Source organism: Anabrus simplex, chromosome 1, assembly GCF_040414725.1.
Source record: "Anabrus simplex isolate iqAnaSimp1 chromosome 1, ASM4041472v1, whole genome shotgun sequence".
Classification (NCBI taxonomy): Eukaryota; Metazoa; Arthropoda; class Insecta; order Orthoptera; family Tettigoniidae; genus Anabrus; species Anabrus simplex.
In genome coordinates, this window is record NC_090265.1 from 1,182,233,970 (window position 1) to 1,182,258,981 (window position 25,012).

The 25,012-nt window shown below is 41.3% G+C and overlaps 1 protein-coding gene across 2 annotated transcripts in view; it reads right to left on the reverse strand.

The window, feature by feature from the left end:
• Window positions 1-25,012, reverse strand: part of Tomosyn (syntaxin-binding protein tomosyn) — a 1,160,105-nt gene that overhangs the window by 669,102 nt on the left and 465,991 nt on the right. For both annotated transcript variants that reach the window (XM_067137527.2, XM_067137528.2), the window contains exon 3: window positions 22,762-22,896. In XM_067137527.2, coding sequence (XP_066993628.2) covers window positions 22,762-22,896 — 135 coding nt within the window. The remainder of the gene's footprint in view (window positions 1-22,761; window positions 22,897-25,012) is intronic.

Below are 25,012 nucleotides of genomic sequence, written 5' to 3' on the forward strand. Positions count from 1 at the left end.
TGAAAGCCAAGGGTGAGACGGAGACAGGTCAATGGAAGTAACGAATTTGGTCTAACCCGTACCAGCAGACAGTGTACAGTTAAGACTAGTCTCGACAATGACCCCTAGAATGAACTAGATTCTAGAAACGAGGCTAATGTTGACATGGTTACTGAGATATCGTTCTAGAAAATTGAGCTTTTTTGGTGGTAAGCTGCAGCTAGTCGTTTCTCCATTCTGATGCTGAGCTAGCTTGGTCACTTCCTAAAGTATCTGATATTTCTCACAAAGGAAACAGTCAACAATCCCTGATCACCGATTGCTCAATGACTTTCATACAATTAGTGGAATTCTACTTATAATTGTCCATGTTTTACAGATATGCTATAGTATTCTAAGTGTTTCTTTTTGTGCTTCGATAGACTGAAAAGATTGTAAGTTCTATTAACTGTGTCAACACTTGAAAAAAAAATGGCTTGCTTCTTTACAGAATGACTTTCAGCCAAGTGCCATATCTCGATCCATACAAACGGAGTCTAATAGGCGTAATCGATATAATTATCTGTGAAGTTGTGGTCATTACTGCGTTGTACTGTGTGGCGAGCATTCCAGGCGCAGATTTGCGTCAATGGTGTGATTATAGGGGAGTAGCTCTCGATAACAATTTAGGTTAATAGCACTGTCAATTCATTCCATTGCGATGACTATATTTATAAATCATGTTCTGCATACATGTAATATTTACGAATCTAGCTGGATTGCCCGTGTAGCCCAATTTGACGCTCGTCTTTTGGCTCAGTCAGCTGGCGTTTAACAAAGCTTTATATGTGAGCGCGTTGTTCACGTGGTCTCGGTCACGTGGCTGTGAGCTTGCATGCAACAGATCGCGGTTTCGAAACCCGTAGTCAGCAACACTGAAGATAGCTTTGTGTGGTTAACATTTTCATAACAAATAATAATAATAATAATAATAATAATAATAATAATAATAATGTCCCAGGAACCAACCTGGGAGGAGCCCTTATGGCTCCAGGCAAATGGGAGTGAAATGCGTCGTTGCATGTCATCTGCAGCTGTAAACATACTGAATTCAGCAAGAGAATCTAACTTAGCCTCTTTCACTCCAACTGCGGCACGTATCGTACAAGAGATGTCCCTGTTAAGCCGAGCAACCCAGTGGAAGTTTGGGTAACCAATCCCAGCGAGAAATTGGGTCGGCGAGCCGATCAGTGCTGGGGGCTCCAAAACTCATAACCTTGGTCGGTGTGAAATATCACCGGCCCCCATCTACAGTTTTTCAACTGTGAAAAGCATGGAGGAAAATTCAGCAGAAGCAACTACCCCAAGTGGTAACCAATCCACCGTCGTCTCGCACGACGCATGCACGCCTTCGGATTCTGGGGAGCCTACACCGACATGATTGGAGGTATCGGAAACTCCTACAAACACGATCAGACATAAACACCGCGACTTCTTCGCAACGTTCAACATTAACTCCCTTCTGAAAGCCGATAAATTGAAACCTTTGATTGACTCCCTGCAACATCATCAAATACTGATCACAGCAATTCAAGAAACAAGGTTCGTAGAAGAAGATACTTTTGAATCCCAAGGGTATAGCATCTACAAGGGTAAAGTCGGGAAACGTGTAATAAAGTCTATCCCCCACCTAGGTACAGGATTTGTGGTCAGCAAGAATATTTTAGTCTGTCACCAACTTCACGTCTTCCAACAGTCGAATCTCGATCCTTTCTATTCGAAGCACAAATAAAATCTATACGATGGTGAATGTCCATGTACTAATTAATCAAGCTAACAGGACGGAACAGACATCTTCTGGGAAGAGCTTAAAGATATTCTATCCAAGATTCCCAAAGAACACACCATCATGCTTCTCGGAGATTTCAGTGCTCAGCTCGGAAAAGAAAAGGAGTTCAAGAGTATTGTTGGAGACTACCCGGTCCACAGGACAAACCACAATGGAGAAAGGCTGGTAGAGCTGTGCAAGTCGTTCAACCTATTTATGAAGTCTACTGCTTTCAAACGCCTTCCTAAGAAACAGAAAACATGGACATCCCCAAATCCCCGTCTCGGCGAATTCCAAATTGACTACGTTACTATTTCTCGTAAATCTCAGAGAAAAATCCACAATGTAAAAGTCTTAAGAAGCGCGAATCTTGACTCTGATCACTCTCTCAAAGATAAAAATTCTTCTTCCAAGATCCACCAAGAGATTTCAGAGAAAAAAAATAAACAGGCTTGATGTGGAAAAATTAAGGATCAAAGACAATTCAGTCAGAAACTTAAATCACTTAAGCCACAGAATTGAGAACAACTAAAAGAAGCCATAGTTGAAACCGCAAAATAAACCATCCCACTGACAAAATCGAGGAAGCATCTTTGATGGTCCAATGAATGCGACGATGCCGTAAACCAAAGGCGGCATGCCTGGCTACGATGGAACAAAGGGAAGAACGAAGAAAACAGGGAGAGGTTCATGATAGCGAGAAAGCAGGCTGACAAAACAATACGCAAGGTAAAACGAGCATTCCACAAAAATCATTTGGCACAGACAGACCAAGATGTCAAAAAGAACAACACTCACGACTTCTACAAAACTTTCAAGCAAAATCTCAGTGAATACACACCACCCAGTCTTCGCTTTAGAAATTCCGATGGGAAAGTTCCTTACAGTGACAAAGACAACCGTATGATCCTGGCGAAATACTTTTGAGTCCCTCCTCAACTGTGAGGCTCCAACATCAAAATTTTCCTTTCAATAAAATATGCCCGTTAATCCAGACTAAAGTCCACCAACCAGAAAAGAAATCAGGCAGATCATTCAATCACTTAAGAACAATAAAGCACCAGGTGAGGACTCAATAGTTGCCGAGCTTTCTAAGTATGCAGGTGATGAAGCAGTTGACAAGCTTACGGACATCATCCGGGAGATTTGGGAAACAGGGAAACTGCCAAGTGACTGGACATGGCCCTGATTCATCCCCTGCACGAGAAGGGTGACAAAGCTGACGTAAACAACTTTCGTGGCATATCACTCCTCCCGATAACATACAAGATTCTCGCGAAAGCACTTCAAACGAGAGCTGAAACACAGCTAGATCAGCAACTCAGAGAATATCAAGGAGGGTTTAGGAAAGGGCGATCTAGTGTTGAGCAAATCATGAATTAAAATCAATTCTATCGTACGAGTATATGAAACTGAGAAGTAAGAAATTCGTTGCGACCTTCGTTGACTTCAAGAAGGCCTACGACTCGCTGGATCGAAGTACCCTGATCAATGTTCTAAAAGAATTGGGTTTAGATAATAAGACAAGAACAATCATTCAGTAAACCCTGTTGGACACGACCTCCAAAGTGAAATTCAGGGGAGAGATTTCTTAGTCCTGCGAAATACGAAGAGGGGTAAAACCTCTGCTATTCAACTGTGTTCTCCAGAAAATTATTCGCGAGTGGCGTGGAGAATTGTGTAAGGAAGGTGTAGAGAATAGGGTCAGACTAGGTTGTAAGAACAAGGACCTGGCAATCGACTGTTTAGCCTTCGCAGATGACCTTGCAGTTCTCTCTAATTCTCTTGACACGGCCACACACAGAACAGTCAACTACAGATGCAAGCAATAAAGGCAGGGCTTGAGATTTCGTTTGAGAAAACACAATTCATAACGAACATCGAATCAGCACCCAGAGAACTTAAGGTGAACACAGGAAAAATAAAGAAGATAGAGAAATTCAAATACCTGGGTGAGTGGATAGAGCCCAACATTCGTAAAAAGAAAGCTTTCGTGTCAAGGATCAAAAAAATTGGAATGGCTTATCATCCAACCAAAGACCCCTACAATAAACGATCAGTGTCCTTCAAGGCCAAACTCAGGCACTGCTGTACCGTTATTCGACCGGAGGCGCTATATGCATCAGAAAGCGTTGCGATGAAAAACAAAGGCCTGGCAGAACAACTGGAAGCCAAAGAAAGATCCTGGGCCCGGTCAAAGAACAAGGGGAGTACAGAAGACGACATAATGATGAACTGTTCTACACGTGGAGAGGATAACGGCCACCATAAGCGAAAGGAGAATCTCTACGGCAACTTGATGAGCTCCGCAAGATTGTCCAGTCGAATCTGTGCCTACTTTGCGGGAAAGAAAACCAAAGGGATCTGGTGTATAGAGGTGGAAAAAGACCTACGAGAATTGGGGATCTCACATGAGGACATCTTGGAACGTGAGTCTTTGAAGAAGAAACGTGGGGAAGTACAAAGTTTTCAGCCAAAACCCAAAATGAATACCTTCAAGAAGTGGACCGAAAACGGAGGGAAGCTCACCGAAGAAGAATGTGGGAACACTGGGCAAATGTGAAAGATAGTAGGAGAAAGCAGTTGAAATAGTGTGGTCCATAGAACGCCGAAACGAGAATAATAATAATAAATGCTGTACCTTATTTAAGTCACGACCGATACTTTCCCAATCGTAGCCCTTTCTCATCCTTGCGTCACCGAAAAACTTCCATGTATTAGTGCGACGTTAAATGTTTAACAATAAATAAATTACTGGCACATCAAAGAAAGAACTGCTTTCTATGACTTAATCTAACTCCTCTGGCGTTCCCTGGAACCATCATCAGTTAAAGGGATTGTTGTAATATTATTATTATTATTATTAATAATATTAATTAATAATAATCGTATGTTTTGGCTACCAGATGGCTCCGACTCCATCTTGTATTGTGGTACAGGCTCCCCAGAATATGAAGGCCTGTGTGCGCCACCTAAAGCGACGGTAGATTTCCATTGCCGGGTAAAACCTGGGGTAGTTCTTTCCGACAGGGCGAGCAGGGCGAGTTGGCCGTGCTGTTAGGGATGCGCAGCTGTGAGGTTGCATCCGGGAGATAGTGGGTTCGAACCCCACTGGCGGCAGCCCTGAAGATGGTTTCCCGTGGTTTCCCGTGGTTTCCTATTTTCACACCAGGCAAATGCTGCGGCTGTACCTTAATTAAGGCCACGGCCGCTTGCTTTCCATTCCTAGGCCTTCCCTTTCCCATCGTCGCCATAAGACCTATCTGTGTCGGTGCGACGTAAAGTAAGTTGTAAAAAAAAAAAGTTATTTCCGAAAACGTTTCCATCATGCATAGTGTTATCTCACGGTAAGATTGGGGGACAGGTCGCTCCATCCGTTGTTAGAACTACGATTGTCAGCCATAGAGCCAGTTCGTCCGCCCTCTCAGCCGTTGGGAAACTTCCTCTTCCGCTGCTGAGGCCGTTGATTGCAAACCTTTTTGGCTCGGTTGATTGGCTAAGCCTTATTCACACCTGTCTTTCATATCTATAGGACGTCCCCTGTCCGTCATTGGGACGCGCCGTGTCGGGGTTGATGCCCACAACCCCAGTGTCTCACGCAGGGTTGTCTTATACTCTTACCCTTACTCATTTACTCAGTTCAGAGCAGAACCCTCGCGCAAGCTAACTGGACAGAAGAAAGAAGACTGACTGGAAAAAAAAAAAAAAAAAAAAAAAAAAAAAGAAGCAAAGATTTTGGTCTGCAAAAACAGCTTCCAGTAATGTGCGACTGTTACTTAAAGTGCTCTCAAATGGCCGTAAATGAATAGATAATAATAATAATAATAATAATAATAATAATAATAATAATAATAATAATAATAATAATAATAATAATCGTATGGCTTCAGCAACCGTGTGTAGGCATTTTGGTCTGACGCCACGTATACCCCTGTTGGTGGAGGCGGTCGAATAATACCCACGGTATCCCCTGCCTGTCGTAAGAGACAACTAAACAGGGCCTCAGGGGCTCTGAACTTTGGAGCGTGGGCTGGCGACCGCAGGGAGATTAACTGCTGAGTCCTGGCATTGCTTCCACTTACTTGTGCCAGACTCCTCACTTTCATCTAACCTATCCAACCTCACTTGGTCAACTCTTGTTCTTTTCAGACCCCGACGGTATTACGTATGGAGGACTAGGGAGTCTTTCATTTTCATGCCCGTCGTGGCCCTTGTCTCCCTTTCGCCGATACCTTAATTTTTCGAAGTGTCAGACCCCTTCCATTTTTTCTCTCTAATTAGTGTTATATAGAGGTTGGTTGCCTAGTTGTACTTCCTCTTAAAACAATAATCACCACCACCACCTGACGCCACGTAGGTTACCTGCGCGTCAATTTCGACGTTGGTAGAGTATATCGGATCCCTGGGCAATCTATGGCTTAGTTTTTATAAAATGTATTGTTGTCGAGTAAACACCAATGCTGTTGTCTGTGCAGCAAGTGCAGTATCAGTGAAATGTAACCTAACAATTTTGTAACTGTTCAACAGAGACCATTTAGGCGTTGGGGAAGAGGAATCAAAGTATGGGTACTATGAGAATCAAAGCATGATCCTAGTCTTTCAATCATTACCAGAAAATACTTGGGGAACATGTTCCAAGAGTTCGGAATATGGGTGTGGGTATTCTGATGGACATTGAAGATACCATTATTGGTTTTCGGTTCAGAGGGTCCCAGGTTCGATTCCCGGCCGGGTCGGGAATTTTAATCGCTTCTGATTAATTCTTCTGGTTCGGGCACTGGGTGTATGTGTCCATCCCAACACTCTCCTCATCATACTCAGACAACATACTACACTACCAACCAGCACAGAAACACGCAATAGTGATTACATCCCTCCATATAGGGTTGGCGTCAGGAAGGGCATCCAGCCGTAAAAGGTCAAAATCAACATGTGCGACGCATTTCGCACCCGCGATCCCACAGGTGTGGGAAAAAGCTGTAGGAAAAGAAGAAAGAAGAAGATTGAAGATACCAGCATGGGAGTTTTATGTTGTATGATGAAACAAGAATACTAGAACACTTTTGTCATGTGATGTCTGCCTTCAGTTATATTTCATCCGAAAATTTACATGTGATTTAGGTCGGCCTGCAACATCATGGATTCAGAATTTGAGGGTTTTTTCGTCCTGACTTTCAAATCAGTTTCCTATTGCCTTCCTCCCACCTCCCCATCTGTGCAGCTATCCCCGACAAGGGATTATTTTTCTTTACAAATTCCATATATGAAATTTAAAATCGACATTAGATTTCTTGAATTGGGCTGAAATGTTCGAAAGTCCCATACATGAAGTTAAAAAAACTCCTAACTTCCAAATTTTCATATAGGTGGTGGTTTTAAGAAAAAAAATGACACTAATTGCAAGAAAAAAATTATCTGCTCTTTGATTTTGCAAATCGAACACCGTCACCATGAGAAGAGGGCAACAGCTGGCCAAGTAAGGTCGGGTAGGAAGGATCTAGCCCACATAAGTAAACGTAGTGCCAGACTCAGCTAGAATCCCGTAGCCTGTTGGCTCACATGTTGCGAGCGCCTGGAGGTTAATGTGAGGCACAACACACATTGACGGACATTACAGTACTTGACCACGAGGCTAATGACATCCTCCGTTTCGTGTAGAGAGGCCACAATAATATACAGATTCACCGAAATGGAGAAAGCTGTGAAGTAAGTGTGCCACACGCTGGTGCAGGAAATTGGGTTACACCGAGCAAGCAAGCAGCCGGCAGTTTGTGCTAATTAGGAAGCCGGCTAAAGTGTTCTGTACTTTTACAGCTGCACCTTCCACAATGACGATAGTAAATCCTCATAGCCCAGACAGAACCTGTGCACAGAACTTCAGTACATCGTTTTAATCCGCGAGCAGTCAACTATTAAGAAGAATGTTCGTATCATTTAACCGGATATATAATATAGTGATGATTTAGTCGTTTCAAGTATTGCCACTACGAATTTTTGTAGATGAGGGAATCTCTGAGATATAAATCATGCTTACTAGTATTTCTTTGAGATTGAAAACTCCCACTTTTCTTTGTCCTTCCCACATTAACCATGAAGTCATTGGATGAGCTGTCGGTGCCAGTTTCTTCCCCGTGGATAATTCTAATTTTATTCAACAGAGCACAAAAAGTTCATTTCTTTAGCTTTGAACTTATCCTCGATTAACATCAGAGTATGATAACAAGAAGGTATTAAGTTTGGAGGAAAATGTCGAAGTCAAGTATCAAATCATTGTCGGGGCCAAGTGATGCTTAATTTTGAAAGAAAAAAAATTCAAAAGTAAAGTATGAATAACTAATGTTAGGAACATATTAAGCAAGTAAATCGAGCTATTAAAAGAAGATCCGCAAAGGTCTCCCGAAAGCTACAACTCCGCGCCTAGATGGAGCCATTGTCGTGATTTCTTAACAAGATCATGAGCTATTTATTTTTTAACACTATTACGGCCTCACCGAGCCACGTTTATTTAGGTAAGTAACATGAACAGAATTAAAAGTTTTAAAAAATATTACTGGTTTACGGTGGTGTACAGTATATATATACCGTGATCAGTGTTTGTCTAAGAATTTTTTAAACCGATATTTTCTTTTCTCATTCTTTCCTTGTTTTCGTTTCATTTTCTGCTTAAGGACGACACACACACACCCAGTCCCCGAGCCAGCGGAAATCACAAATTAAGGTTAAAATCCCCGACCCGGCCGGGAATCGAACCCGGGGCTCCTTGAAAGTTAGCAACTGCCACTGCACTGATTGTCCGTTTGTGCTGCCATCTAAAGGATAGTTCCGAACTACGTGATGTTGGCTTGCCTTGCAAGCTGGTCGTTCGAGATTTGCCCCATACATGAGCTAGAGAAATGCTGTATCCAACGAACTCCCAATCAGTCTGAGTCTATCACAGCATTCGAAACTCTCTTCGGAACAGCCATGCCACTTATCGCAGCATCCTGTGAGAACTGGTTCACATCATTTACAGAGGAATAGAAGTACGAGACCGAGAAGGTCAGCGCAAAGGAAGCGTTTTAATTTACCTAAAACATTCAACCACTTCAAACAGAAAAAACGCGCACTGCTTTAATTCATTTACAGACAAAACAAATACTCTCCAATATACGATTACAAATAACACACCGATGTGTCAAAAGCAGCCCTACAGATGTTCCTAGTTAAAATAAATTAACAATATGTTAATTTCATGCTGTCAATAAACAAAGAGGATCGTGAATATTTCCCTTTCAGGCAACTCGTTTTCTTTACAAGAAAGGAACAAATCATCTCACTAACAAGTAAGAAGATAAAGAATGAAATGGTGTACGGCTGTTAGTGCCGGGAGTGTCCGAGGACAAGTTCGGCTCGCCAGATGCAGGTCCTTTGATTTGACTCCCGTAGGCGACGTGAGCGTCGTGATGGGGATGAAATGATGATGAAGACACATACACCCAGCCCCTGTGTCAGCGAAATTAACCAATTATGGTTAAAATTCCCGACTTAAGTGACCAAAGGCCAGCACGCTAACCATTTAGCCATGGAGCCCGACAGTAAGAAGACCAGCCTTCATAGGCGAGGAGATTACTTGCTCCATGGAGGAACACACCGGCCCTCTCAAATAGAGGATGACCGTTCTCCACGGACGAAGAGGTAGAATTCTTACTCCACTAGGGGATAGGTCGGGTCACAGAAGGAAAACAATAATAATTATTATTATGATAACTGTACGACCGAATAAGTTGGTTACGCTGTTTGGGTCACATAGTTGGGAGATTGCATTTGGGAGATGCACCCCACTGTCAAGAGCGCTGGAGATTGTTTTCCGTGGTTTCCTATTTTCACACCAGGTATATGTTGAGGCTGTGCCGTAATATAAGACCACGGTCATTTTTCCAGTCCTAGCCCTGTCCTATTTCATGGTCGCCGTAAGACCTATCCGTGTCGGTGCAACGTAAAACAAGTAACAAAAGAAAAGAAAAGAAAATAGTTGTAAGACATCCGGTACCGAATCGCAGATCGTCTGAAGTGGTGCCATTCAGGCCTACTAATATCGACATATCGATTGTGCTGCTGACTATCAACGAAAGCGGAATTCTTCTGGATGGATATTATGGTCGGGTAGATTTAATTTTGTTGAGTACCGAGCTCGATAGCTGCAGTCGCTTAAGTGCGGCCAGTATCCATTATTCGGGAGATAGTGGGTTCGGACCTCACTGTCGGCAGCCCTTAAGATGGTTTTCCGTGGTTTCCCATTTTCACACCAGGCAAATGCTGGGGCTGTACCTTAATTAAGGCCACGGCCACTTCCTTCCCCCTCCTAGCCCTTCCCTGTCCCACGTCGGCATAAGACGTATCTATGTCGGTGCGACGTAAAGCAACTTGTAAAAAAAAAAATGTTGAGTGACAATTTCGCCACCAGACCTTTAACATGCCAACAACGATGACATGGGATGCCAAGATTTTGACCACCCTTAAAAAATAGACTACTTCAGCCGGGATCGAACCAACAAACTTGGGATCAAGAGTTGGACACACTAATAATACTGATCCACTGGACGATGTCCACCCCAGAGAACCTCATTAATTGGGACACGGGAGAAATAATTTATAAGATCTATACTGGGGAAATAGCTTTGAAAATGTTGCAGTATATCAAGCATCCAAGAGTTCAAATGACCAAGCCAGTCCACTTCAGTGCTAAAAGCCACAGACAGACATTTTCTAGGTACGACTGGGTGCTTCATGATGAGTGTACAGATTCTCATCGTCCCTTCCTAGAATATCAATAACCCCTCTATTGTCATCGTTCCAAAATCTAACGCCCAGGAATATTCCAAGATGTAAGTTTGAAACAAAATTTAGGAACATCCGAACAGCAACGGAATACTAAATAACAAGTTTTCAACGAAGAAAACGCCCCCGGCTCATGCACTTATTTTCGAAAAATATGATTTGATGCTTGATGCAGTAAAATGGGAGCAGGGAAGTACTGTGACATGGCCGACCCTTTATGCGAGCAGCTAAGCTCTGGTGTAAGCTCACTGGCAGGATAATCTTACATCTACATTGTAAAGTATGCCAATGAACACTCCACATGGTCCCGGCGGGCGCACTCCGTAATGAAGAATTTGTTATTATACCCTCCACTCAAGATGCTCCCCAAGACACCCGCTGCGAATAGCGAATTTACATATTGCGACACAAACAGGTTATCGAGCACGGTGGGGGGGAATCAGATAGATTAGATTTCCCGAACTTTATCTGATGAATAAACATCAGTATTGGTGTGAAAAAGGATCATTTCTATAGATGATAACGTTGATTCGTTAAAAATCTAGGGTTTCTTTTTAGAGTCAGCTGATTCATGGTCAAAGTTAATGATGAAATAAATAAGTGCATTTTCTCAGTTTTCACGCAGAAGCAATTTGATCCGACGTCATTTAGTCTGCCACGATATTGGGATCAAGAGGCCGCCAGACACACTACCACTGATCCATAGCTTATAATAATAATAATAATAATAATAATAATAATAATAATAATAATAATGTGAAGAAAAAGATCGAGGGAGGTGGCCGTGTGGTTAGGAGCTTGCATTCGGGACATAGTGGGTTCGAACTCCACTGTCGACAGCCCTGAAGATGGTTTCCCGTGGTTTCCCATTCTCATACCAGACAAATGCTGGGCTAGTACCTTAATTAAGGCCACGGCCGCTTCCTTCCCACTCCTGTCCCTTTCGTATCCAATCGTCGGCATAAGACCTATTTGTGTAGGTGCGGCGTAAATCAACTTATAAAAAAACTATTGAAATTTTACATCCAATTTGTACCATCCTACTTTCGCTTCCTAATCCGTCTGCAGCCTGTGAGTTACCACTCACGGTAATGGAGAAAAGTTCATTGAGTTTTTACGAGATATTTCTGTAGATACGATAACATTCGGAATACTCACTGAGATTGATATTCGAACAGCAAACGTTATATATGACATGCAATCGAATCTGTAGACTGCTTTATCAGATGAGATATATTAATGAGTAGCTAGAAATTATCAAGCAGAAAGACTAGTTTCAATTAACTGACTTAAAAAAAAAAGAAATAATTATTTACTTTGCCGGCATTTTAAAGCCTTCAACATTTTGAAGATCAATATTATCCCAGCTAATTAGAAAACTTCCCCATACTTATATTCTTCGCTAGTAATGTAATATTCTACGGAATACAACACAGGGGAACAACGTTTATAATGAGATTAAAATAAAGGAGAAAAAATCTAATCCACAAATTTGTAGCGAGCTGTTCTATAATAAAAGTTGTATTATCCTCTGGTAATTTGCTACTGTTTGAATATCGAGCTGTAACGTTCATTAGCAACTTGAGCTCTGCTCGTTCATCGCTACTCCATACAGTGACCACGACAAACACGAATACAATACAGCACTTCACTCTCGACGTCGATCGCGGTACGCTGGTTTAGGTAGCAGATTAATTCTGGGGAAAGGGAGGTCTCTATCTACGTACTAAACTCTCCATACTTCGTATAAAGGATATCTAAGTAGGTGATAAAGGTGTGTTTTATTTACACAGATGTATGTTCGATTCCATGCCAGGATATAAAATAATGGGGCCTCCGAAGAGGCCCATGTGCAGTCATTTCGAGTTGACTATCATGGGCGACCTGCGCATCTGTGAGGATAAGGCTCTACACAAGACGAAATCTAATGTCGAAGACAGCACAAAAACCCAGTCTCCGAGTCCGAGGGAATAACCAATAAAGATTAAATCTCCGACCCGGCCAGGAATCGAATCCGCAACCAATTTCCCCGGAGCCAGAGAGAACGCTAAAAAATTTGGAAACGAGATTTTCATTTCTGGGGAGGCACTTGGCACTGGGGATCACTCAGCCTGCACTAACAATAAGAGTAAGTTGCGGATTTTTAATTTTTTTTTTTTTTTTTTTTGCTATTTCGATCATCAGTCCGTAGACATCTTGATGCAGTCCTCCGCGCACCCTATTCTGTGCTAACGTTTTCATTTCTACGTACCGAGCTCGATAGCTGCAGTCGCTTAAGTGCGGCCAGTATCCAGTATTCGGGAGATAGTGGGTTCGAACCCCGCTGTCGGCAGCCCTGAAGGTGGTTTTCCGTGGTTTCTTATTTTCACATCAGGCAAAAGCTGGGGCTATACCTTAATTAAGGCCAGGCCGCTATCTTCCCACTGCTAGGCCTTTCCTATCCCATCGTCACAATAAGACCTATCTGTGTCGGTGTGACGTAAAACAAATCGTGAAAAAAATATCTACCTGCCTTAAGACTGCATTTCCTAATCTAGTATTTCCGAGTACTATGTTTATTCTTTGGGGCAAATGCGACTGGTTACCAAGGCCAAGAATACCTGTAACTTCCACTTCTCCAAAGACCTTCAAGGTAGCGTTCGATAATGAAAGTATAAGGAGTTGACGATCGGTATCTCCACAAAAAGATAAAAAAATACGTTTCTACGACTATATGAAAAATTTTCCTTAAGAGCTGAAGCAGATTAGTAATAGGGAACTGCATTCATCGTAGCGTCCTGAGTAGGAAAACACATTTATTTGTGAGAAGATGTTGTGTCTTCTGGCAGCACGATATATCACTTCGCCTCGCATCACTAATGAGAAGAGGTCCATTTCTTTCTGCATTAAACATATGCTCGGTCGACCACTTGTTGCTCACAAATAGCAACTCTACTCACACTTATCGACTGTGCTCGACGGTCGATATCATTTCCGTTCCGCAGCCGCAATAACACTTGAGCAAGGTTTGCGCTGTGTTCGAGTACAGCAATATATTTAATATCTTGACTTAAAACAATATAATATAATACTGCTGGTGTATCAGTAGAGGACCGAGTACTGCCTTGCAGGAGGTCCTAGCTGATTACTTCCATCAAACACTGTCTTCAAAGGTAGAGATGACCGAAATGTACAAGATATTGTCGTTACAAGTTTTGCTCTCACACGTACAGCCTAATAAGAATTTAAAAATAGGCCATTCCCACACAGGCCAAGAAGGTCCTTGGAGTAGTGGAAAGTAAATGCTTCCACTATCCGTAACCTCGGCACTAAGAAGGAAAATGTCTGGACTGGACCAGAAAAATTTCAATGAGACTTCAGTGAATGATCAATAAACATTCCTAAACTTAAAGGTGATAAAAATTTTGCCGTAAAATAAACGAAAACACTCACTTAGCAGCTCCGTCTACCTCCCTCACCCCTCTGTACTTAGGATAGTGGCGGTGGTGATTATTGTTTTAAGGGGAAGTACAACTGGGCAACCATCCTCAAAGGATTCCTACTCAGGAATATACTGTAATTTGACTTAATTTTCTCTCCAATCTGGTCTCTCCTCAAAAACCATCGTTTATGCCAATTATTATTATTATTATTATTATTATTATTATTATTATTATTATTATTATTATTATTATTATTATTATTATTATTATTATTATTTTACAACTGGCTTTACGTCGCACCGACAGAGACAGGTCTTACGGCGACAATGGGAAAGGGAAGGTCTCCGAGTGGGAAGGAAGCGGCCGTGGCCCCAATTAAGGCACAGCCCCAGCATTTGCATGGTGTGAAAATGGGAAATCACGGAAAACCATCTTCAGGGCTGCCGACAGTGGGGTTCGAACCCACTAACTTCTGGATGCAAGCTCACAGCTACGCTGTTTATGCCATTACTCCAGTAGATTTGGTGTGATACTGTTACAAACCAAAGGACGTCAGAAAGTCTGACAAAAAATCAAACCGCCGGGCTGAGTGGCTCAGGCGGTTGAGCCATTGGCCTTCTGACCCCAACTTGGCAGGTTCGATCCTGACTCAGTCCGGTGGTATTTGAAGGTGCTCAAATACGTCAGCCTCGTGTCGGTAGATTTGCTGGCACGTAAAAGAACTCCTGCGGGACTACAGTAAATTCTGCAAACTCGGCGTCTCCGAAAACCGTCAAAGTAGTTAGTGGGACGTAAAGCCAATAACATTGTTATTATTAAAAATCAAACCGAAGCTGGAATTGGTCACTGTACACCTCATCCGAGATAAGAAGGAAGTGTTAGCCAAGATTCTGAAATCCATACACAAACATAAATATAATTATTTAAAGTGCTTAGTTTAGTGTGAGATATCAAATGACTATTAACTACACTAACAAATGCTATCACCGAGCTCAATAGCTGCAGTCGCTTAAGTGCAGCCAGTATCCAGTAATCGAGAGATAGTGGGTTCGAGTCCCACTGTCGGCAGCCCTGAAGATGGTTTTCCGTGGTTTCCCATTTTTCACACCAGGCAAATGCCGGGGCTGTACCTTAATTAAGGGCACGGCCGCTTCCTTCCACTTCCTAGGCCTTTCTTATCCCATCGTCGCCATAAGACGTATGAGTCGGTGCGACGTAAAGCAAATAGAAAAAAACAAAGGCTATCTAACTCCCTATAATAGTTTATAGACTCTAGCATTCAGTGCACAGTCTTACTACGAGTAAGACTGGGAAGAGGATTGTGAGAAAAAGCTTCAAGCTTTGATCATTTAGCCTTACTCATACTGATATTGTGTGTAGCATGTGGTGAAAAGCTTCATGTCTGTTCTTTTTCAAAGTGTTCAGTGCTATTGCCGGAGGGAATGCCCGAGGCTACTAATCTACGTAGTCATTGCCTCTCCTTTGTGCGTGCCTAGCTCATAACGAGAACTGACAGGACGAGCGGTTAGGCGCCGCTCTGGTAATTACAACGTCGAGACGCTGGCACACTCCGCCGCCGGCGTTGTCCCTTTCCTTGGTAAGGGTACAACAACTAAACTGGTTTGAGAATAACAGCCGATATGCAGGTATCTTCACTGTTTGATGTACCTATCACTAGTATAAACAAATCCACGTCAATCTCTCCCGTTTTCGTTTGCTGTTCCTGTACATGTTCTGTGCATCTACACAAGCCATTTCTAAGGATTGGCAATTCTTCCCCCCACTTCCACCTCCACCACCGCCAATCAAAAAAAAAAAAGGCTGTTCCTGAATTCGAAATAATAGATATATCGTGGGGTTATAAGCAAAACACATTCACTCTTTCCGGTCTTTTTATATTCATTTCTCGATGAGGAGACAATTCTACGCCAAATTATTTTCACAGCAATGTACCCTGTCATGGGTTTGTGTTGTGTCAACTGAAGCAATTCACACTAACTATTGTGTAATGTAATTATGTAGCTGAAATTATATATAGAGAGTTACCTCTGGCAGGCATATACCCTTATTTACATAATCTTTGTATAGTCGTTCGATTTTCTTGTGATAAATATGAAGCATGTAGTACTACAAAAGTAATTTTCGATGCAACAATCTTACTTAAACTCCTCGTTTGCAAATAATAGGTCCTCGAAATTTAGAGGTTTATTTTGTAAATATCTCACCTGATTCGTTTCATTTACTATAACTCACCGAATACACACAAATAAAAACTGAATATTCACAAAGTCCTTTTCTAAAACGTATCGAACACTGACAGGGACTATAACCGCACACTATAGTTAACAATAACTATGTGTTTACCTCACGCTTGTAACGTGTATTTCGTTTAGGCTGGATGAAAACCGACACGCTCGAAACAAACATCCACTGAAAAACGAAAAGTGAAAATGAAAAAGAATGTTTCTAAGACACTATAAGTTGAAATAACTACTAAATTTCTGCATGAATATTACATTTTTTTAAAATCCCCTGCTAAAATATATTGAATTCGCTAGATCTAGTGAATGAAATGCTACATTAGGACCACTGGTTTGGTTCTCTCTGAAATAGTAAAAGCAAATATTGCATAAAAAGTATTCTTTTCGCTTTATATTTTATACTTTTTCTTCACATTATTTTTCTTATTTTGTCAAAAATCCTTTAGCTGTCAGGCATTTTGACAAATTAGGAAAATACTTCTAGTTTTAAAGACAGTCATGAGAAACGTCTTTAGTTTACGAACCATTTCATCAACAGCATTCTAAAGGTTAAACCAAACTAAAACCTTTCCATACGCAAAATAGGAACTGAAGAACATGAGCTAGAAAATCGCCGCCATCGAGGCCACTTTCTATTTTGCGCTGTTTTTAACGTAGCAGTAACACGTAGGCCTACAGGTTTCGACGGCGCTGTAATGGGAAGGGCTGGGATTGGCATTAATTCAGGTAGGCCTATAGTGCCCGTATCTTCCTGACTTGAACATGAGAAAATTTCGAAAATCATCTTGAGGGCTCCAGACAGTGGAGTTCTAATACACGACATCCTGAAAACAAGCTCACAGCTACACGATCCGTACCACGTAGCTAACTCTTCTTTCTCTTTGCGTGCTGCACCAGAATTAAACCACTCACTGGATAACGTCACACAAAGCCAGCCTGCATTGCTGAAATTTTGGAATGAATAATCTAATGGTTGACCTTTCTGCAATGCGATTATTATTATTATTATTATTATTATTATTATTATTATTATTATTGTACCATAGGCGGTTAAATGGTAAACTCTCACCACAATTTGGCTTCAAAATTTGGTGATTCCATATTAAGTTCCACTTTAACAAACCAGAGGAAGGGTAGTTTTCCATAGATCTTTAATTTCTCCGCCCATTTAATTCCAGTAACACTCCATAACAAATTGTCATAGTCTGTGAGGAATACAACAAGCCTCATCAGCCGGCACTTTCCTATTTCCAGCCGACAGAGTTACTGGCAGAGAATAATGTTTAGCATTAAACAACACTCTCTGCACCGTGCTTGAAAAGGGAAAGGCCTACCATCCATCATACATCAATTCCGAGAAAGTGCTTTGTCAAGGCCTTCTTCCTTCAAATGAAATGGTAGAAGTTATTATGCTATTCAGTTGCCGAATAAACTATTAATTAGACTGCTATTGCACAACGTAAAAAATACTGTAATATGTAATAACACAGTTAAGGGAACCATCTTCCGATATTATGAAAAGTGAGAAATAGAAATGTGGTAGTTTCTAAATGGTGATAATGAAAGACGCTTAAAACAGGCACACAACAGAATTGAAAAATGGATACTACGTATATGATGATACCATGATTATGAACACAGGACTTCCAGTTCTATGTGGAATCCGAACTACGGGGACGAAACTTTTCATTTCAAAAAATCCATGTGCATTGGGCAGTGTTCAGACCGTGATCGTCTCCGTCTCCAAAATTACGCCCTCTCCTCCACTTTTTCTATAAGTCCACTTTCAAGAAAATAGTCCTAAGTTATTTGAGAAAACACGGATGTTCACAAGAATGTGACATTTAAAAACATACTTCAGGTTATTCAATGCATTTCTTGGATCACTGGAGCCATCGTGGTAAATTTTGGGTTTTGGACAGCAGTTTAAGCCAGCTGCTCTTCTTGATGCTACGTAGTTTTTTGAAGTGAAAATTCCAACCTGGGACTGATCGAGATTAGAACATCGGCCGTCTCAGTGGAACGCTAGCAACTAAGGTACTTAACCAATCACGCTCCCTAACGGAATGAAGTAAAATGGGCATTTTGTATTTACTGACAGTAAAATGGAAACGTACCACCTGAAGGTGAAGGAAATGGTATCTGTATCACGCTATACAGTATCCAGTATTCGGAAGAAAGTGGGTTCGAAACCCACTGTCAGCAGCCCTGAAGATGGTTTTCCGTGGTTTCCCATTTTCACACCTAGCGACCACGACCGCTTCCTTCCCACTTCTAGTCCCTTCCCGTGCCATCTTCGCCGTAAGACCTATCTGTGTCGGTGCAACGTAAAGCAACATGTAAAAATAAAAGAGTATCACGCTATAAGATTGGAAGATGTTCTTTATCACCTCAACATTACATGGTTGGGGGGCAGCGAGCCTGATCAATTGATGCTATCTGGTTTAGACAATAGTATTTGATGTCGTCGGATGACTGCACTATTCAAGTCACGGTTGGCATCAGAATCGTTCATGAACACTCTGGTTCATTACTTCACCGAACCCAGTTTAATTTATAGTGACAAATATCGTGGAAACGTTTTCATCTCCTGAATATTACATCACATTTGAAGTAACGTCTATCTCTGAGCAAGCCCCTGTTGAACCCAACGCAATGGAATTCCACTCTAAATCTGTCTCACTGGCCGTTCAGATCATACGAACACATGCCAAGTTCAAAGAGCCGATCAATTTGTCAGAAGGAAAGTGCATTTTTCTTCCTTCCTTTCTTTCTTTCTTTCTTTCTTTTCACTTATAACATGAGCAGTCTCATAACGGTAGAGCGTCACACACTCTTTGTCTCTTAACACTGCCAATGTTGGTGTTTCGTTGCATTTTTTGTGCCTTTGCTGGTGGGACCTAGTGTTTACAGTGCACTATGTCTTCTGGTACAGGCTAGAGTAATTTTGTTACTTTCATTGACCTGTCTCTGTCTTATACTTGGCTTTGACAATATGTGAGTGACTGATGTATGAGCGATGCTAGTAATGCCATTCCTTATGCAGCCAGTCCCTGCTATGAATGGTGTGAAACTATTGCTCATAGGGTCGGTTGGTGCATGCATTTCAGTGGGCTTGGCAGACTGGTATGTAATAGCAACTTCTGGCTCAGTGAGGAAAGCGACGGGAAACTACCTCACTCCTTATTTCAGTGATGCCTAGGCCATCTATGACAGCTGATGGTGGAGCTGTTGAGGATCCAACCCGCCTTCGGGCTAATGACTAAACGTACGTACATACATACACCACTGACTAAAACAAGTCTTGACAGGCCCTATATCTTGGTCTTCGTTCGATTACTTGTCATCGCATTTGTAGTTGCAAAAGCGTAATTTTGCTATCTGATTTGGGTGATTGATAATGCTTAACGTATTCTATCACACTTATAAAAAAAAATCGGCAAGAAACTTGTGCAACACACATTATTGACATGAATGATAGCTTCTGAAGAAAGTAGTAATACGATCAACTAGAACAGTGGTCCTAAACTCTTCTGAAGGTATCATCGAGTTTCATAGCGACCTTTCCCACGCCACCTTTACAGATAAGTGTGTAGCTTAAGGGAGGTGGGAGGAGCGTCAGATGATCGTCTATGGCGTACGGAATGAATACAATTACCAATACATCGGCATTAAATAGACTGCCTCAGCTTCGAAACATTTTATAAAATAATGTTGGACTGATTTCTTTACTAGTTGTTTTCACCGTGTATAAACGTTATTTAAGCAAACTAGAGATGGGCACTATCGACTAATAATAATAATAATAATAATAATAATAATAATAATAATAATAATGTTATTTGCTTTACGTCCCACTAACTACTTTTTAAGGTCTTTGGAGACGCCGAGGTGCCGGAATATAGTCCCGCAGGAGTTCTTTTACGTGCCAGTAAATCTACCGACACGGGGCTGTCGTTTGAGCCGACTGATAACTATCGAACTAATCGATAGTTTAAACTATCGTAACAGTCGACTACTTGAAAAAAAAACAAGTCGGCTGAATTCAGTCGCATTCTCCATCGCGGATCTATCCACGTTTCACTGTCCAGTCAGCACAAAACAAGTCGATTGAATTCAATCGCACTTCCGTCACAGCGAATGGAACTATCGGTTTATGGACACTTCGGATATGTAATATATGGCGATTTTCTCTTGTCGTTTATGTGCTCTTTGTTTCGTTGTATATTTGTTTATATTAATTACGTTATTCATAAATAAGGCATAACTATAATAATAATCTAGAAAATACAGTAGTAGCGTAGTAGTGTGTTTGGCTATTCTCATATATATATCCTGATTGCATACTACAGTAACAAGTTTTACATATTATTGTTAGCATTGTTCGGGAATAGAGCCCCATTGTAGTCTTTCTACGTTTCAATGTCCAGTTAGCACCAAGAAAGGCCATTCGTATCATGTTGGTTCATATTAAGGGCATATCTCTGTTTATTAGCCCCGTGCACAAATCGGATTTTAACGTGCGAAACTATGAGTTCCTCGATAGTGTGATTATATAAGTCGGGGATTGGGATATGCACCTAAGGCACAGTACTACTGTGGCATTTGCCAGGAATTAATGTAGAAAACCCCATGCAAAATTACATTAAGGATACGGTATCCGCTGTCTCATTTTTTAATATTTTTTTGCAAATTGCTTTACTTCGCAGCGACACAGATAGGTCTTATGGCGACGATGGGACAGAAAAAGGCTAGAAATGAGAAGGAAGCATCCGTGGCCCCAGCATTTGCCTGGTGTGAAAATGGGAAACCACGGAAAACCATCTTCACGGCTGCCGACAGTGGGGTTCGAACCCACTATCTCTCGAATACTGGATACTGGCCGCACTTAGGCGACTGCAACTATCCAGCTCGGTGTATCCGCTGTCAGTGAATGGAATACGAACCTGGGATCTCCGGGTGGTGCAGCTTCTTATTCCTAATGAGAAGTGGAGCGGACTTCTCGGCTGCGAACGTGGGTCCCGTTGAATAAATGTGTAAGTCACTCAATATAACATTAATTTTGTTCTAATGGGTGTCTGTAAAAATGATTTCTAATTATTGGTAAACTGCGTTAAAATAAGTCGAATTCGTAAAAGTACGACTCTCCACTTTTGATACGGAGAGTATCGACTGGAAACATTCGAATGTTTTTCACGGAATGACTGGCTATTTGCGTTATATGTATACTTTCATTGGACTGAAATCATTCGACTATTCGGACTTCTCGACAGGAAGTAATGAACACTTTTGTTCGGCTGGAAAAATTCGACTATTCAGTCGATAGTTCGAAGGGACTATCGTCCAATTAGTCGAGAGCGGTTTTCAGTCGATAGTGCCTATCTCTACGAGCAAACGCTTCATTTAAATAAATCAATAATGAAGTAACTGGAATATCTAGAGAGAAAATTATTGAATAAACATTTACACTGAGCTTTGAAGTGACGACACAAACAAGCTAGGCGAGAACCAACTTCAGAGAACAACTGCTGAGAAGCTACCCTAATATAAATCATGCCGGACCAAAAATATAGTTAAATTCAAGAAAGTCACAACGCCAAAACCTGAAGATTGTATCATACGAGTGAGTGTGTGTGTGTCTGTAAATGATATGACAGTAACACTACTGCATTAAATGTAGTGGAAATGAAAATCCACAGCCTGTTTCCAGTTTGAACCGAGTCAGGAAAGGAATGAATGAAACATCCATCTAGCGGCGAGGATAGAAATTGTGCCGGCTGCCGAAGCCTGTCACACTCCTCTGGGGAAATAATTAATGACTGACAGAGATATGAAATGATATTAGAGTGTGTTGCTGGAATGAAATATGACAGGGAAAACCGGAGTACCCGGAGGAAAACCTGTCCCCCCTCCGCTTTGCCCAGCACAAATCTCACGCGGAGTGCCACCTGAGCCACGGAGGCAAGTATCCCAAATAAATAAATAAATAAATAAATAAATAAATAAATAAATAAATAAATAAATAAATAAATAAATAAATAAATAAATAATATCTTGCAGTTCCTCACAAATCCGTATAAAATGAGCGTGTTTTTTCCCCACCAGCAGATAACGAGTGTCGGCTCCCAATCTATCCGTCACATACTTCGCAGTTATGAAAACTGTTTAAAACTAACAATTCACGAGCTGTAGCTTTTCACAAGGGAAAATAGATTACATGAGAATCAATGTGAATGTATCAGAAAGCATCTAAGTTCAGTAATTTACCTGAATACATAAGACGCACAATAATCGGCCACAAATTGATCTATAAAGAAAATTAGAAAAGTAGTTTAAAGAGCAGCCTGTAATGACGACAAAATATCAAACGTGTGAGGTTTCATACGAACACTGAAAGAAGGAAGTAGAGAAGTCACATGCATTGAAGTCGTAAAGTATTTAATTGAATGTATGTATGTATGTATTTACTACTCACACTTCGATGGCCTTATTCCAATTGATGACGTAGCCCGACAGCACGAAGGACTCGATGTTCACCACATGGATGTTACCCCGCTCCGTACCAACGTAAAGCCACTTGCTCTGCAACGGGAGGTGGATGTAGGTGATCCTGAAAAAAAAAAAAAAAAAAAACAACATGTGGATATAAAATTTATTTTGCTACAAAAACTTAAAGAGAGCCTCCGTGGCTCACACGGCAGCGCGTCGGCCTCTCACCGCTTGATACCGTGGTTCAAATCCCGGTCACTCCATGTGAGATTTGTGCTGGACAAAGCGGAAGCGGGACAGGTTTTTCTCCGGGTACTCCGGTTTTCCCTGTCATCTTTCATTCCACAACACTCTCCATTCTCATTTCAGAGCATCTATCATTCATTAATACATCACTTTGGGAGTGGCGACCCCATCGTACTAACAGCCTATATCTGCTTCATTCATTACATCCCTGACCCAGTCAATCACTGGAAAACAGGTTGCAATTTTTTCACAAGAACTTAAAAATGTGTTTTAGTCGTTACAAATGTTCCGTGATTGATAATAAGTTGCAAATGTTCATAACTCCCAACGTCCCACACAAGTAGGCCTAATACAATAAGAAAGGTATATCTTAAAAATCACTTCCATGCACCTCCTGTACTTACAACGAGCCTATTTACAGTATGAGCAAAACGGAGAAGATATGCTGCATGCCCACGTCCAAGAACAATAACTTGCTGCTGCTTGGACAGTGCAGGACAATGCAGGTGATTGGCCGCTTGTTGCATGTGGTCGAGGTTGAAGGCTCAAGTTCCGTCAGACTGATGGGAATTTAGACTGTGACCCACTGATCTAGAGAGTCTTTTAGGTATGGTATATGTCCATCTGACGTCTTATAACGGAAAACTGCCAGATATACTGAATTTAAAACATAACAATTTAATGTACAGTAGAACCCCACTTAACCGAACTTCGCTTAATCGAAATGCTCTGGCAAAATTGTATTTTAATATTTTGTTCTTACCCTCTAATTCTTCGCCGTCGTTATTAGTAATTCTCTTGCTATATGTGCTGAGAGCTACTAGCCAAACCCTATGCCAGAATGCACTTGTAGCATAAAACAAAACACTTTCTATACCCTCTGGTTCCTTCTATCATACATTCTTCTAGAACAAGCAGGAATTATTATTATTATTATTATTATTATTATTATTATTATTGTATTCCCCGTCTAGAAAACCAAGAATAACGACAGAGAGGATTCGTCGTGCTGACCACACGACGCCTCGTAATCTGTAGGCCTTCGGGCTGAGCAGCGGTCACGTGGTAGGCCAAGGCCCTTCAGGGCTGTAGTGCGATGGGGTTAGGGTTATTACTGAATTATTCGTCATGAAGATTGTGTAAACGACTCCGACCTTGACAATAGCAGTTCTGAGAATCGAGTTACAGCAGATGATTTATGTAATTCATTGGATGCAAGATTGATTTCGAATTGTTATTAAAATACAGTACCACACGCTTTAATTATAGTACTGTAATAAAATTACTCTATTCAGTATTCAGTTCAGTAGTAACAAAACTTGTTTAGTTATTTCAGATTGCTTTGCGCTTTGTTGAACAAAACAATGCATCTACACCAACTGATGTGCTGTTGATTAAACGGTGGTGCGACATAGCTGCACGACAGCGCTGCACCAAGAAAATTCAGAAGAAAAGCACTGAAGCTATAAAACGTGTGACATAATGTAAACATTTTAGTGTTGATATACATTATGCACCTTTCCTTAACAGAGTTTATGCAGTTTTATCTCGACATTTTACTTCCGAAAACATTTACCATGTGTCATCCGAAAAAAACGCGTCAACCAAGTGGCTCCACCCCCTTTATTTCGGATAAACGGGGTTCTACTGTATTTACTTATTTCTTGATTTTTGTTTTATTATTTGTAATCTATCGTAGAGCCTATCTCTGGTACGATAAAGTGGTTACTGTGCGCTACATCTTCTGGTATGGAGTAGAACTAGTTCGCTACTTTTAATAATGTTATTTGCTTTACGTTCCACTAACTACATTCGGTTTTCGGAGACACCGAGGTGCCAGAATTTAGTGCCGCAGGAGTTTTTTACGTGTCAGTAAATCTACCGACACGAGGATGACGTATCTGAGTACCTTCAAATATCACCGGATTGAGTCAGGATCGAACCTGCCAAGTTGGAGTCAGAAGGCCAGCCCCTCAACCGTCTGAGCCACT